The sequence below is a fragment of the Euprymna scolopes genome, chromosome 34, assembly GCF_053919585.1.
Source record: "Euprymna scolopes isolate OS-2025 chromosome 34, ASM5391958v1, whole genome shotgun sequence".
NCBI lineage: Eukaryota > Metazoa > Mollusca > Cephalopoda > Sepiida > Sepiolidae > Euprymna > Euprymna scolopes.
In genome coordinates this window covers 35,410,644-35,427,700 of record NC_136515.1, presented here as the reverse complement: position 1 = coordinate 35,427,700, position 17,057 = coordinate 35,410,644, and the positions used below count along the sequence as shown (strand labels likewise).

At 29.9% G+C, this 17,057-nt stretch overlaps 1 protein-coding gene across 2 annotated transcripts in view; it reads left to right on the top strand.

Moving 5' to 3' along the window:
* Nucleotides 1–340: 340 nt before the first annotated feature.
* LOC145259174 (NADH-cytochrome b5 reductase-like) overlaps nt 341–17,057 on the top strand; it is a 220,054-nt gene continuing 203,337 nt past the window's right edge. For both annotated transcript variants that reach the window (XM_080116932.1, XM_080116931.1), the window contains exon 1: nt 341–714. In XM_080116932.1, coding sequence (XP_079973058.1) covers nt 415–714 — 300 coding nt within the window. In that variant the 5' untranslated portion in view covers nt 341–414. The remainder of the gene's footprint in view (nt 715–17,057) is intronic.

The following is a 17,057-nucleotide window of genomic DNA, read 5'->3' as shown; positions in this document are numbered from 1 at the left end:
TAATCGTTGCCTAAAAACATATTTGAGTGATTGGAAAAATAATAATTCTAAACTTAATTGACCATTGTTAAGTTTGGCATAAAATTCGGACAATTTGTTTATCACTCCAAAACCAATTTTCAATAATTGATTATTAAATTTTATTTAGATTTTTTGATTCAGTATTTTCTTAACTTTCAAAAAAAATTTTTTTTTTTTTGGTAATGTTTTACATTCCCTAATTCTTACAAGATGAAGTGGATTTAATGAAAATTCCTGTTCTTTTCTCTTTTTTTTCTTTTGATCTCGTCATATCAATAAACATTTGAAAAAAAAATCACAGGTATTTTATCAATTTTTTTTTTTACCAGAAAATGAGTGGAGGTCATAAAACCCCAAGAAATCTTGCAGTTTTAGCTTCACAAATGAAAACTCATGTCTGAGACAAAGAAAGTGGTTGTACCATTGGATTCATCCAACAAAGGATTAATATTGCAAGAATCTACCTCAGCTTCAGCATCATCCTCAGCATCATCTCTGGGCTTACCTGAAGGTTACACAGATTTTTACATAGACACAAAACCTGTGAAACCTTTGAATTCAGATTGTTGTGGTTCTGGATGCAAAGTTTGTGTCGTTGATATTTTTGAAAAGCAGCTGAAAGAATGGGAAGACATGCGCAATCGAAAATGGCTTGAAATCAAAGAAAATCACAGAGAAAATAACAAGAACTGCGTAAGTTTATCATAAATTTTTTGTGTTAAAAAAAAAATACCTGCTTTCAAAGTTGAGTAATTATTGTTATATTTTACTAGCATAAGATATTACAATTACTCACAAGACGATGTTACAAAAGCTATATAAGTTTTATATGAATTTTAAATAGACAAATTTACAATCTAAATGAAACCGTTGCCATTTTCTTTTTCTCTGTACTTTATTTGAAAACCGAATTAAAACTTGTGTTACTGTTGTGAGGTTATGCAAATGATAAGACACAAATATGAAGGAAAAAAATGGATGAAAACGATTCAATAGAAATCAATTATAAAATTATTTTCTTAACAATTTTATAACAAGAAATTACTATGAAGAGGGAATCATCATCTTTTGCTCAGCTAATTTCAGAAGCATCCGTAAGTTTGAATTTTCCTATTTACTATAATCATGTGATGTGTGGCCCAAAGAAAAGAGGTGAGGTCAGGGGAGAAGTAAAAGCAAATGGGAGATGAAAGAGAGCAGAAAATGTTTAAAGAAGTTTTCTTTTTATGGAAAATACTCCCACCTTTATTTTTTTACAAAAATGTTTAATGTGATTAATGTTACTAAATTATATTCCTTGTATCAGGTTGGCAAGAAAGTACTTGCAGTTTTTAACTTTATCTTGACTCAAACAAAAATTTATTGATGGAAATAAGCACCATCAGAATCAACACACTTTTGCCATTTTTGCCAACACAAAACAAGTGTATTTATTCCAGTAACATAAAAATCTTGCGTTCTGGTGTCGATGAAGATTTTTTAAGTATTTCTCATGCAGAAAGTTTCGAGATGCTTGAAAAAGTGGTAGCTGGTAAGTGAGGGGTCTGGAGAGTATGATGGTTAAGTTAGTATGATGGTTAGGTTAGTATGATGGTTAGGCAGAGTTTCGTAGCCCAATTTGTACAACTTCTGTCGGTTTAGCAACGTGCAGTCAAGAATTGTTGTGGAGGAGAATTAGGCCTTTTCTGTTGACTAATGCTAGGTGTTGTTGTTGAAGTTCCTGTTGCATTTCATCCATTTGTCGATAGTACTTCTTGCCATAATGGGTTCGCCTGCATTAAAAAAAACTGTAACAGATGAGATTAATTGCAGACCACCAACCAGTCATCATGACCTTCTTTTGGTGCAACTTTGACTTTGGGAAATGTCGTGAAGCTTAGTTGACAACTAACTACTGAGCTGAGCATCGCCACTTTTCATTGCAAATCACAATCCGGTTGAGAAACGAGTTGTTCTTGTTGTGTAAAAGAAGGGAAGATGACACTTCATAACATTCTTTTGGTTGTCGGTCAATTCATGAGGTAACCATTTATCAAGTTTTTTGTCTTTTTAATCTCTCTTGCTTGGAAATCGTTGTATATCTTACGTCTAATTCAGAAGCAAGTTCTCAAACAATTATGTGTGAATTGACTTTGACTATTGACTGTTGTCAACATTCGATGTTTGATCACTATGCTCGTCATCTTCAAGACTCTTGTCCCCGCCAGGAAATTTCTTAAACCACCATCATGCTGTGTATTCAGTAGTGGTTCCTGGGCCAAATGCTTTGTTAATATTGTGGGCTGTTTCAGCAGCTTTTCAGTCTAGCTTAAATTGAAATAAGAAAATTGTACAAATTTGCTTTTTTGATCTTGTAGTCAACATTCTGAAAAGAAGACATAATTGTTTTAAAACGATTGTAATTTAAATGATTTGATAAGGCGAAAAACGTTCTTTTAAAGTAAAGGTATTATAACGAAAACTTTTTTGAAAATACATCATTTAAAATCCAAATTTAAAATTCTGCAAGAACTTTCTCAACCTTTTTTTTATTTTTTTTATTACATTTTCACCCCAAACAAGGCACATTGCCACTTTGGTGTAGGGGGTTACTATCAGGGGCAGCAACTACTGGGGCACTATGTTGGGATTTGGGCAGCAAAATGTCGGTTCACGTTACACTTGAACTTCTGCATGTCAGTACAGTTAGGGAAGCAGGGACCTGGAATGGAATTCCAGAGCCTAGGGTTCTGGGGAAGAAACTACTGGAGTAGAAAGATCTTTTACATCTAGGGATCTCTACTGTGTGGGGGTGGGATTTAGCTGCCTGTCGGGTTTGTCGAGGGTGTCTACGGTTCGTCAGAGCATTCACCATTAAAATACTTGTAGAACAGGCAGAGGGATGCAACGTTTCATCGATGGGACAGAGGCTGAAGCTTAGATGCCAGTTCAGGGCCTATCAGATTGGCGACTCTTTTTTGAACCTTGTCTAGGAGCAAGAGACTAGCAGCAGATGCACCAGCCCAAATGTGACAACAATACTCCATACATGGGCGAATAGTGGCCTTATAGAGGTACAGGATACTTTCAGGTGTCAGTAGTTTTCTAGCACAGTAGAGAGAGCCTACCTTTTTCGCAGCGGCCCTGGCAATATTTTCAATATAATTGTTCCAACTCATGTTTCCTGTAAACATTAGGCCAAGCAGTTTGAAAGATGTACTCTCAGACAGGGAGTCACTGGCCATTGCTATTGGTGGCAGAGAAGGTTTCTTGTAATTATTGAAGGAAACTAGTTTAGTCTTGGCAGCATTGAATGTGACCATCCATTTATGTCCCCATTCCACTACAGATTGGAGGTCGTCCTCTAGTGTTTTTGCCATTTCTTTAGTTATGTGTTCATTTGTTTTCCTGTCATGCTTGTTATAGAGTGTGGTGTCATCAGCATATATACCCATCTCAGAGGCAATTTTGTCAGGGAGGTCATTAATGAATATTAGGAACAATAGAGGTCCAAGGATAGACCCCTGAGGCACTCCCGCATTTAATCACACTGTTTAGATGTATGACCATCGAGGACAACCTGGATTTTTCTCTTATCTAAGAAGGATTTAATTATGTTAAGTATTCTACCAGCAATACCGTATGATTTAATTTTCCTGAGGAGACCCTCATGCCATACCCTGTCAAAAGCCTTAGATATATCTAGAGCTACCGCTCTGCCCTCCCCCGCTTGTCCAGTGAATGGTATATACGTTCAGAGATTACAGTGAGGATGTCAGCTGTGGAACGGGCTTGTCTAAATCCATATTGTTTGTCAGTCAGAAGTTTAGCATCTGTAAGGTGCCGGACTAGAGCATGGTTAATTATGGTCTCAAATATTTTGGCGAAAAGTGGGAGGAGGCTAATGGGGCGATAATTTGATGGGTCTGTCCTTTCGTCAGAATTCTTGAATACTGGTACCACAGAAGCAGTTTTCCAACAGCCCGGAAAGCATGACTCATTAAGGCATTTATTGTAGAGTTTGGAGAGAACTGGAGCTACTTCGGCTGAGCATTTTTTTAATAGCACAGCTGGGATGAGATCAGGTCCACATGCTTTTGAAGTGTCAAGGTTTTTTATGATAGCGTGTACCTGAGCAGGGGTGATTTTTAGATCGTCTAGCGTGGCGTCTGTCCGCAAAGGAAAGTCAGGCAGGGGTTGTTGGAAGGGTCCAGTGTGGAGTTCGAGGCAAACCGGCTGGCAAGCATATTAGCCTTGTCGGTTGCTGAGCAAACAACCTCGTGATTGTTGGTTAGTGGGGGGAATTGTTGATTGCCCATTATTTACTACACTGTTGTAGATTTTCCAGAAGTCACGATTTCCTAATTTTTGTGCTTCGATGCGTTTTTTAGTGGTTTCAGTAAATTCTCTCTTAGCTGTCGCTATTTCTTTCTTAACATTACTTCTAGCTTCTATATACTTCTGTTTGTTTGAACTGGACTTATGTCGGTTAAATCTGCAGTATGCATGCTGCCTTTGAGCAATGGCAGTTGCGCAAGTCGAAGTAAACCATTGGGGAGAGTGGGGCTTGCTATAAAATTTCCGCATGGGAACATGCTCTTCCATTGCTCTTTTGAACCATTCAGTGATATCATTTGCGCACTGTTCAGCAGGAAGAGAAAAAATATTTCCCCATGGGGCATCTCTGATAAAATCTCTGATGGCTTCCCAGTCAGCCTTTTTATAATATCTCGTTGTTTTGAGCACTGGCTCTTCAGATTTGGGTCTAGAGTTTAGGGCGATTTCTACCATTATCACTGCATGGTCAGCGTTCCCGAGTGGGCTGTCAGCATTTGTTGTACAATCCTCGGGAACTGTAGTCAGAAACAGATCTAGAAGTGATGCGTGTTGTTCTTGCTGGTCAGGGAAACGGGTTGGAAACGTAACCATTTGTGATAGGGAGTGAGATATAGCAAAACTATGTGTTGTGCATCGGTGTGAGTAGAGAATCCAAGCCAGTTTTTGTGGTGAACATTAAAGTCACCAAATACATGTACTTGTGCGCTAGTGTCGAGGGAGAGTGCTGTGTCTATGCTGCCAGAGACTTTATTTATTATGGTGCAGTCCTGGGTCGAGGGAGAACTGTAGAGAAAATAAAAGTAGCTAATGTTGTGTTGTATGTTTAGTCTAAAGCATATAAAGGCTTGATCGTCCGTTTCTAGGTTTGTTTCTCTAGTCAAGGGGAGGGTGTTATGAATGTAGACTCCAAGTCCATGCATATGTCTGTCAGAGTCCTTATGGCAGTGGGAGATAGCCAGGCATGTTAAAGTAGTTAGAGGGGATTGAGAAGTGTAGGTTAGTCTTGGTTAGTGCTAAGATATACGGGGTATTTGTTAGGAGAAATGCTTCAACATCAGCTAAATTAGTTCTAAGCCCACGGATGTTAGTGAATGCAAGCCTCAAGGGAGGAAGGAAGTTGGATTTGTTTGTCCCTAGGCCTGGTTTAAGCTTATTTTTTATTGTACTGTCATCATGTTTTTAAAGAGTTTCAGTTAGGTGAGGGGGAGCTGAACAAGAGGTTATGCAGGGTATCAGACATGCAACACAAGTAGACCATTAGCTGACCTTTCTTCAACTAGGACTGTGGCCTCAGGAAAGCCCATCGGGGATGAGTGCAGGGTCCCTTTCCATGCGCGACATGGCACTACAAACATCCCGATATTATACAACTGTTGATGGAGCAGTCGCTCTACGCGCTACCAAAGAGTTAGGGCAGCTGTACTACCAGTCGGAAACAGCAGCCAGGAACTATCAATTCGGTACCCTCAACCCATCAGAAGAAGATCACCCTAATCTAATTGCACAGGCATGTGTGGTACTCAAGCACTCCCAAGTGCCCAGTTTTGAGAGGTGGGATGTGTTGGGAATGGGGGAACGGCATTCAATGCCCTAGACAAGAAACAAGATCTACCACTAAGTGTTTTGTCGATTCACTTGTGATAGTGTCTCTGTGCCTGACTAATAGGCAAAGAAGGAGTATGGAAGCCGGTGATAGACAGAGCCTATCTACTCCTTAAGCAATTTAGGTTTGCAGACCGGTAATTTGTTTGAGTCACCAGCTCTAGGAAGGTTGTCATCCAAGACTGGAGATGCCTCTCTCCCCTTTCGTTTAGTTTCAGAGTTTTCCTTCTCCTAGACGGGTGATCTGGGAAGATCTACTGGGTCCATCAGTCCTGAGAGGGTTTGCTCCGCACCTGGGTCCTAATCCAAGTATTTCTGTGACCCCGCGTGGTTAGTTAATGTTACAGGGTTAGTTTGTAGAGGTTATATATCTAATGAATAGTTACACTCCTCAAAGTGATTTAGGGGCATGCAGTGGAAGCAGTTTTGTGGGGAGGCTTGTTAGAAAAGCGTTAGTGCAGATTAAGACTTTTACTTTAGGTTTTTCCATTTTTTTAAACTTTATGTTAGTTTAGGTTCAGGATAACGTTATAGTGTTAGTAGGTATTAGGAATTGAGCTAAGAATTTTGCCCAGTCACTGTATAATCAGGTTTACGAAGGTTAAGGTGTAGGTGCAGTACACTCAGGGTGTAACTGGAGGTACATTTTAAGTCATGGCGTATTCTGTATGTATAATTAAGTAAATAGATATTTGGGCAAGTTTTCAGTAGGTGCAAATAGAAGTTGTGTCAGTGTTTCTACTATTGAGGGGGAGATAATTTTAGTTTTCATTTAAGAGTCATAGAGAGTTTTGCATGACAGGGAGTATCGGATTTGGTTTAGTATTGTTTGTTTCAAAACCATCTAGAAAGAGGCAATTGTTATGTTATGAAGATCGCTTTGCATCCGAGTGCATACTTTGGCTGGTAAGTACCAAACTGGATAAGAATGAACTCTAATGCATGTCAGAGGTAGAAATGTATAGATGTTTAGTAATGACTGTTAGGCGCTTAGCATGTGAAAGTTAGGAGCTTGAGACTAAGGATTCCACTACTAAGGCGTATGTATAATGTAGGGTTTTAGTGGCTGCTAGAGGGGGGAGCAGATTGTTAGCTTTCAAGGGTCGGGGTTATTAACTTACAGAATACAGTAAAGTTACATTAGAATTTAGAGTTTACAGTATTGTTTTAGTTTGGGAGAAAAGAATAAAATCTTCCCTTCTTTTCCCCTATTTTGCATGCAGGTTAGACATAGGAAGTCGTCTTGGGGGTAAAGAGAAACAAATTATTTCGTTGTGATTCAGAATTCATATTTTTGGGCAGTCATTAAGGTTGGGGATAAAACATTGTATCTATTCAGAAAAAAGTCCTAGTGACGCAGCTAATATCACTGTAGATTTCAGTTACAATTATAGTAACAATTAATTACAAGCTATATCCAGAGGTTTGGTAGAGATATCAACGAGGCCTCTTTATTAACACAAGCGAGCATATGGCAATTGTAGATGCTAAGTATATTACTTAAATAAAGTTCTTCTGACTTCTACGGTAGAAAAAATAAATCCACGTTTGTGCTAATTTCGGATAATTTATCCTGCCTAATGCTATCTTATCTCTAGCCTTAGTACAGAGCTTGGAATTATTTTAGCTGGAAGAGAACATGATTGAGTTTTGCTTGGTGGAGGGGGTGGAGTGAATTTAAAAAACTAACCAAAAAAAACAAGACAAATGCATATATAAAATAAAATTACAAAATCAAATAAGAAATTTAAAAGAGAAGAAATGACAAAGTTAGTATTTTTTAGGACTAGGATATAAATATTAAATGATAAGAAATATAAGGAATGTAATTCAGTAATCTATTGTAATAAGTAGTAATACTAGACATCTAAAACAAGATCCATGCGAAGCTGTGGCACAATAAATAACGTGCTAAGTAATAATCAGTTCTAAGTGACAAAGAAGTTTAAATCCTCAGACAATATTAAGAATAGACTTAAGAATTACTACCTGGTCATGGTATATGGAATAAGAACAATATAACCCCATGGATTAGTTTGAAATTCGATAAATATTCCCTAATTCAACAAGAGGCACCTGATGATGAGAGGTTACATCGACAAAAACATTATGAGAATAATATCCAAAATGAGAACAGTAATCTAAATAATCCCAATATTGTGTTGTTGATCATATTATGGATTTTTCTATAGGATTGAGAGAAAAAGGGATAAATAAAGACCTGGTCAGAGATAAGTTAGTTTGGAAGTGAATTTCTTAAAGGTGTCCAACACATGCAAACATGACAAAATGGATTTTAAACTGATAATTATGATGATGTCACACATTCGAATTAACAAACTACAAACAGTTCTGAATTTTTGAGATGAGGAATAATTGTTTGCATTATTTGGATTAATTCGACTACTATTCTCACCTTGAGTGTTAGTTGCACGTTTCAGTCGATGTAAACACTGACTTTCTTCAATTGCAATGTTTGATATTAAAAGCTTTTTTCAGTAACAACTTATACACCTAAAGAAAGTCAGAGGTTACATCAACCACAATGTTGTGAAAATAACAATCAAGATGAAAACAGTAGTTTCGATCAATCGAAATAATAATCTAAACAAATTCGATGGTCAACATCAAAAAGATTTTATTTTATTAAAATCAATGAAATGATACATAAAATCAATGAAATGATACATAAAATCATTGAAATTATACATAAAATAAATGAAATTACACACAAAATCAATGAAATGATACATAAAATCAATGAAATGATACATAAAATCATTGAAATTATACATAAAATAAATGAAATTACACACAAAATCAATGAAATGATACATAAAATCAATGAAATGATACATAAAATCAATAAAATTATAAATAAAATCAATGAAATTACACACAAAATCAATGAAATGATACATAAAATCAATAAAATTATAAATAAAATCAATGAAATTACACACAAAATCAATGAAATGATACATAAAATAAATGAAATTACACACAAAATCAATGAAATGATACATAAAATCAATGAAATGATACATAAAATCAATAAAATTATAAATAAAATCAATGAAATTACACACAAAATCAATGAAATGATACATAAAATCCATGAAGTGATAGATAAAATTAATGAAATGATACATAAAATAAATGAAATTACACACAAAATCAATGAAATGATAGATAAAATCAATGAAATTATAAATAAAATCAATGAAATTACACACAAAATCAATGAAATGATACATAAAATCAATGAAATGATAGATAGAATTAATGAAATGATACATAAAATCATTGAAATTATACATAAAATCATTGAAATTATACATAAAATCAATGAAATTACACACAAAATCAATGAAATGATACATGAAATCAATTAAATTATGCATAAAATCATTTAAATTATGCATAAAATCAATGAAATTATACATAAAATCAATGAAATGATACATAACATCAATGAAATGATACATAATATCATTGAAATGATACATAAAATCAATGATTATGCATAAAATGAATGAAATGATACATAAAATCAATGAAATAATGCACAAACTCAATGAAATGATAAATAAAATCAATGAAATGATACATAAAATCAATGAAATTATACATAAAATGAATGAAATGATACATAAAATCAATGAAATGATGCGTAACATCAATGAAATGATACATAAAATCATTGAAATGATACATAAAATCAATGCAATTATACATAAAATCATTGAAATGATACATAAAATCAATGAAATTATACATAAAATCATAGAAATGATACATAATATCAATGAAATTATACATAAAATCATTGAAATGATACATAAAATCAATGAAATGATACATAAAATCATTGAAATGATACATAAAGTCAATGAAATGATACATAAAATCATTGAAATGATACATTAAGTCATTGAAATGATACATAAAATCAATGAAATGATACATAAAGTCATTGAAATGATACATAAAATCAATGAAATGATACATTAAATCAATGAAATGATACATAAAATCAATAACATGATACAATTGAAATGGATTGCTCTCGTCTTCAGGAGGCCTCAAGTTTTGACAAACTTCTTGGCTTGACCATTACTCCTGATCTTAAATTGAACACGTACATCAAATCTGTTGCCAAGGCCGCTGGAAAAATGGTGGGATCTTTCTATCGATCCGGTAGATATCTCACTGCTGATGCTATTCTCTATCTATATAAGAGCCAGGTACGTCCAAGGATGGAATACTGTTGCCACATCTGGGCAGGAGCTGCTAGAAAGGACTTGGCCTGCCTTGATAGAGTTCAAAATAGACTTCGTAGCCTCGTAGGAGATGTCGTTTTCTCTTCCTTACAACCTTTATCTCACAGAAGAGATGTTGCGAGTTTGTCTCTGATGTATCGTTATTTTCATGGAAAGTGTTCAACTGAGCTTCAGTCTATGGTCCCCCCTCGCCAAACTTTCACAAGAAACACTCGTCTAGCTGTAAACACTATCAATAATTCCCCCCACTCTTTATCTGTGCCTAAACCTAAACGTAGATTCCATAAACAAAGCTTTTTTCTTAGAACTGCACGCCTGTGGAATTGTCTTCCGTTTTCCTGCTTTCCGGCTGACTACAATATGGTTGTCTTCAAGTCTAACGTAAATAAGTTCTTGATGAGCCGTTCCATATAAGTTATCAACTTTACCAAATTTTCATTACTAATGATTACTATAATGTCTAATTTCTACTGTACACTCTTTAACCCTTATCCTCGAGTGGCCTCTTGGCCTTGATAATGTGGTGATGCCTATGTAAAAAAAAAAAACATAAAATCATTGAAATTATACATTAAATTTGTGAAATGATGCGTAAAATGGAGGAAATGATACATAAAATCAATGAAATGATACATAAAATCAATGAAATTATACATAAAAACCAATGAAATTATGCATAAAATGAATGAAATTATACATAAAATCAATGAAATTATAGATAAAATCAATGAAATGATACAAAACATCAATGGAATGATACATAACATCAATTAAATGATACATGAAATCAATGCAATGATACATAAAATGAATTTAATGATACATAAAATTAATGTAATGATACATGTAATTATTGAAATGATACATAAAATCAATGCAATGATACATAAAATCAATGAAATGGTACATAATATCATTGAAATGATACATAAAATCAATGATTATGCATAAGATCAATGAAATTATACATAAAATCAATGAAATGATGCATAAACTCAATGAAATGATACATAAAATCAATGAAATGATACATAAAATCAATGAAATTATACATAAAATCAATGAAATGATACATAAAATCAATGAAATTATACATAAAATCAATGAAATTATACATAAAATCAATGAAATTATACATAAAATCAATGAAATGATACATAAAATCAATGAAATGATACATAAAATCAATGAAATGATACATAAAATCAATGAAATGATACATAAAATCAATGAAATGATACATAAAATCAATGAAATGATACATAAAATCAATGAAATGATACATAAAATCAATGAAATTATAGATAAAATCAATGAAATTATACATAAAATCATGAAATTATACATAAAATCAATGAAATGATACATAAAATCGAGAAAATGATACATAAAATCATGAAATTATACATAAAATCAATGAAATGATACATAAAATCATTGAAATTATACATAAAATCAATGAAATTATACATAAAATCAATGAAATGATACATAAAATCAATGAAATGATACATAAAATCAATGAAATTATAGATAAAATCAATGAAATTATACATAAAATCATGAAATTATACATAAAATCAATGAAATGATACATAAAATCGAGAAAATGATACATAAAATCATGAAATTATACATAAAATCAATGAAATGATACATAAAATCATTGAAATTATACATAAAATCAATGAAATTATACATAAAATCAATGAAATGATACATAAAATCAATGAAATGATACATAAAATCAATGAAATTATACATAAAATGAATGAAATGATACATAAAATCAATGAAAATATGCGTAACATCAATGAAATGATACATAAAATCATTGAAATGATACATAAAATCAATGCAATTATACATAAAATCATTGAAATTATACATAAAATCAATGAAATTATACATAAAATCATTGAAATGATACATAAAATCAATGAAATGATACATAAAATCATTGAAATGATACATAAAATCAATGAAATTATACATAAAATCAATGAAATTATACATAAAATCAATGAAATTATAGATAAAATCAATGAAATTATACATAAAATCATGAAATTATACATAAAATCAATGAAATGATACATAAAATCATTGAAATGATGCGTAACATCAATGAAATGATACATAAAATCAATGAAATGATACATATAATTAATGAAATTATACATAAAATCAATGAAATTATACATAAAATCAATGAAATTATACATAAAATCAATGAAAAGATACATAAAATCAATGAAATGATACATAAAATCAATGAAATGATACATAAAATCAATGAAATTATACATAAAATCAATGAAATTATAGATAAAATCAATGAAATTATACATAAAATCATGAAATTATACATAAAATCAATGAAATGATACATAAAATCGAGGAAATGATACATAAAATCATTGAAATTATACATAAAATCAATGAAATTATACATAAAATCAATGAAATGATACATAAAATCAATGCAATGATACATAAAATCAATGAAATTATACATAAAATGAATGAAATGATACATAAAATCAATGAAATGATGCGTAACATCAATGAAATGATACATAAAATCATTGAAATGATACATAAAATCAATGCAATTATACATAAAATCATTGAAATTATACATAAAATCAATGAAATTATACATAAAATCATTGAAATGATACATAAAATCAATGAAATGATACATAAAATCATTGAAATGATACATAAAATCAATGAAATGATACATAAAATCATTGAAATAATACATAAATCATTGAAAGTATACATAAAATCAATGAAATGATACATAAAGTCATTGAAATGATACATAAAATCAATGAAATGATACATTAAATCAATGAAATGATACATAAAATCGATGAAATGATACATAAAATCATTGAAATTATACATAAAATCATTGAAATTATACATAAAATCATTGAAATGATACGTAAAATCAATGAAATGATACATAAAGTCAATGAAATGATACATAAAATCAATGAAATAATACATTAAATCAATGAAATGATACATAAAATCAATGAAATGATACATAAAATCATTGAAATTATACATAAAATCATTGAAATTATACATAAAATCAATGAAATTATACATAAAATCAATGAAATTATACATAAAATGAATGAAATGATACATAAAATCATTGAAATGATACATAAGATTAATGAAATTATACATAAAATCAATGAAAAGATACATAAAATCAATGAAATGATACATAAAATCAATGAAATGATACATAAAATCAATGAAATGATACATAAAATCAATGAAATTATAGATAAAATCAATGAAATTATACATAAAATCATGAAATTATACATAAAATCAATGAAATTATACATAAAATCGAGGAAATGATACATAAAATCATGAAATTATACATAAAATCAATGAAATGATACATAAAATCAATGAAATTATACATAAAATCAATGAAATTATACATAAAATCAATGAAATGATACATAAAATCAATGAAATTATACATAAAATCAATGAAATTATACATAAAATGAATGAAATGATACATAAAATCAATGAAATGATGCGTAACATCAATGAAATGATACATAAAATCATTGAAATGATACATAAAATCAATGCAATTATACATAAAAACATTGAAATTATACATAAAATCAATGAAATTATACATAAAATCATTGAAATGATACATAAAATCAATGAAATGATACATAAAATCATTGAAATGATACATAAAGTCAATGAAATGATACATAAAATCATTGAAATGATACATAAAATCATTGAAATGATGCATAAAATCAATGAAATGATACATAAAGTCATTGAAATTATACATAAAATCAATGAAATGATACATTAAATCAATGAAATGATACATAAAATCGATGAAATGATACATAAAATCAATAACATGATACAATTGAAATGGATTGCTCTCGTCTTCAGGAGGCCTCAAGTTTTGACAAACTTCTTGGCTTGACCATTACTCCTGATCTTAAATGGAACACGTACATCAAATCTGTTGCCAAGGCCGCTGGAAAAATGGTGGGATCTTTCTATCGATCCGGTAGATATCTCACTGCTGATGCTATTCTCTATCTATATAAGAGCCAGGTATGTCCAAGGATGGAATACTGTTGCCACATCTGGGCAGGAGCTTCTAGAAAGGACTTGGCCTGCCTTGATAGAGTTCAAAATAGACTTCGTAGCCTCGTAGGAGATGTCGTTTTCTCTTCCTTACAACCTTTATCTCACAGAAGAGATGTTGCGAGTTTGTCTCTGATGTATCGTTATTTTCATGGAAAGTGTTCGACTGAGCTTCAGTCTATGGTCCCCCCTCGCCAAACTTTCACAAGAAACACTCGTCTAGCTGTAAACACTATCAATAATTCTCCCCACTCTTTATCTGTGCCTAAACCTAAACGTAGATTCCATAAACAAAGCTTTTTTCTTAGAACTGCACGCCTGTGGAATTGTCTTCCGTTTTCCTGCTTGCCGGCTGACTACAATATGGTTGTCTTCAAGTCTAACGTAAATAAGTTCTTGATGAGCCGTTCCATATAAGTTATCAACTTTACCAAATTTTCATTACTAATGATTACTATAATGTCTAATTTCTACTGTACACTCTTTAACCCTTATCCTCGAGTGGCCTCTTGGCCTTGATAATGTGGTGATGCCTATGTAAAATAAAAAAAACATAAAATCATAGTAATTATACATAAAATTTGTGAAATGATGCGTAAAATGGAGGAAATGATACATAAAATGAATGAAATTATACATAAAATCAATGAAATTATAGATAAAATCATTGAAATGATACAAAACATCAATGGAATGATACATAAAATCAATTAAATGATACATGAAATCAATGCAATGATACATAAAATGAATTTAATGATACATAAAATGAATGTAATGATACATGAAATTATTGAAATGATGCATTAAATCAATGTAATAATACATAAAATCAATGAAATGATACATAAAATCAATGAAATGATACATAAAATTATTGAAATGATACAGGAAATTATTGAAATGATACATAAAATCAATGAAATGATACAAAAATCATTGAAATTATACATAAAATAAATGAAATGATACATAAAAACAATAAAATGATACTTAAATCAATAAAATAATACATAAAATCAATGCAATAATACATAAAACAATGAAATGATACATAAAATTATTGAAATGATACATAAAATGAATTAAATTATACATAAAATCAATGAAATGATACATATAATTAATGAAATTATACATAAAATCAATAAAATAATACATAAAATCAATAAAATAATACATAAAATCTATAAAATAATACATAAAATCAATGAAATGATACATATAATTAATGAAATTATACATAAAATCAATAAAATAATACATAAAATCAATAAAATAAGACATAAAATCAATAAAATAATACATAAAATCAATGAAATGATACATATAATTAATGAAATTATACATAACATCAATAAAATAATACATTAAATCAATAAAATAATACATAAAATCAATAAAATAATACATAAAATCAATGAAATGATACATATAATTAATGAAATTATACATAAAATCAATAAAATAATACATAAAATCAATAAAATAATACATAAAATCAATAAAATAATACATAAAATCAATGAAATGATACATAAACTCAATGAAATTATACCAAAAATCAATGAAATTATACATAAAATTATTGAAATGATACATAAAATTAATTAAATTATACATAAAATCAATGAAATGATACATATAATTAATGAAATTATACATAAAATCAATAAAATAATACATAAAATCAATAAAATAATACATAAAATCAATGAAATGATACATATAATTAATGAAACTATACATAAAATCAATAAAATAATACATAAAATCAATAAAATAATACATAAAATCAATAAAATAATACATAAAATCAATGAAATGATACATAAACTCAATGAAATTATACCCAAAATCAATGAAATTATACATAAAATTATTGAAATGATACATAAAATCAATTAAATTATACATAAAATCAATGAAATGATACATATAATTAATGAAATTATACATAAAATCAATAAAATAATACATAAAATCAATAAAATAATACATAAAATCAATGAAATGATACATAAACTCAATGAAATTATACCCAAAATCAATGACATTATACATAAAATTATTGAAATAATACATAAAATCAATTAAATTATACATAAAATCAATGAAATGATACATACAATTAATGAAATTATACATAAAATCAATAAAATAATACATAAAATCAATAAAATAATACATAAAATCAATAAAATAATACATAAAATCAATGAAATAATACATAAACTCAATGAAATTATACCCAAAATCAATGAAATTATACATAAAATCAATGCAATGATGCATAAAATCAATGAAATTATACATAAAATCAATGAAATCATACATAAAATCATTGAAAGGATACATAAAATCAATGAAATTATAAATAAAATCAATGAAATGATACGTAACATCGATGAAATGATACATACAATCATTGAAATGATACATACAATCATTGAAATGATACATACAATCAATGCAACTATACATAAAATCAATGGAATGATACATAAAATCAATGAAATTATACATAAAATCAATGAAATGATATATAAAATCAATGAAATGATGCATAAAATCAATGCAATGATACATAAAATCAATGAAATGATGCGTAAAATCAAGGAAATGATACAAAAAATCCATGAAATTATGCATAAAATCCCTGAA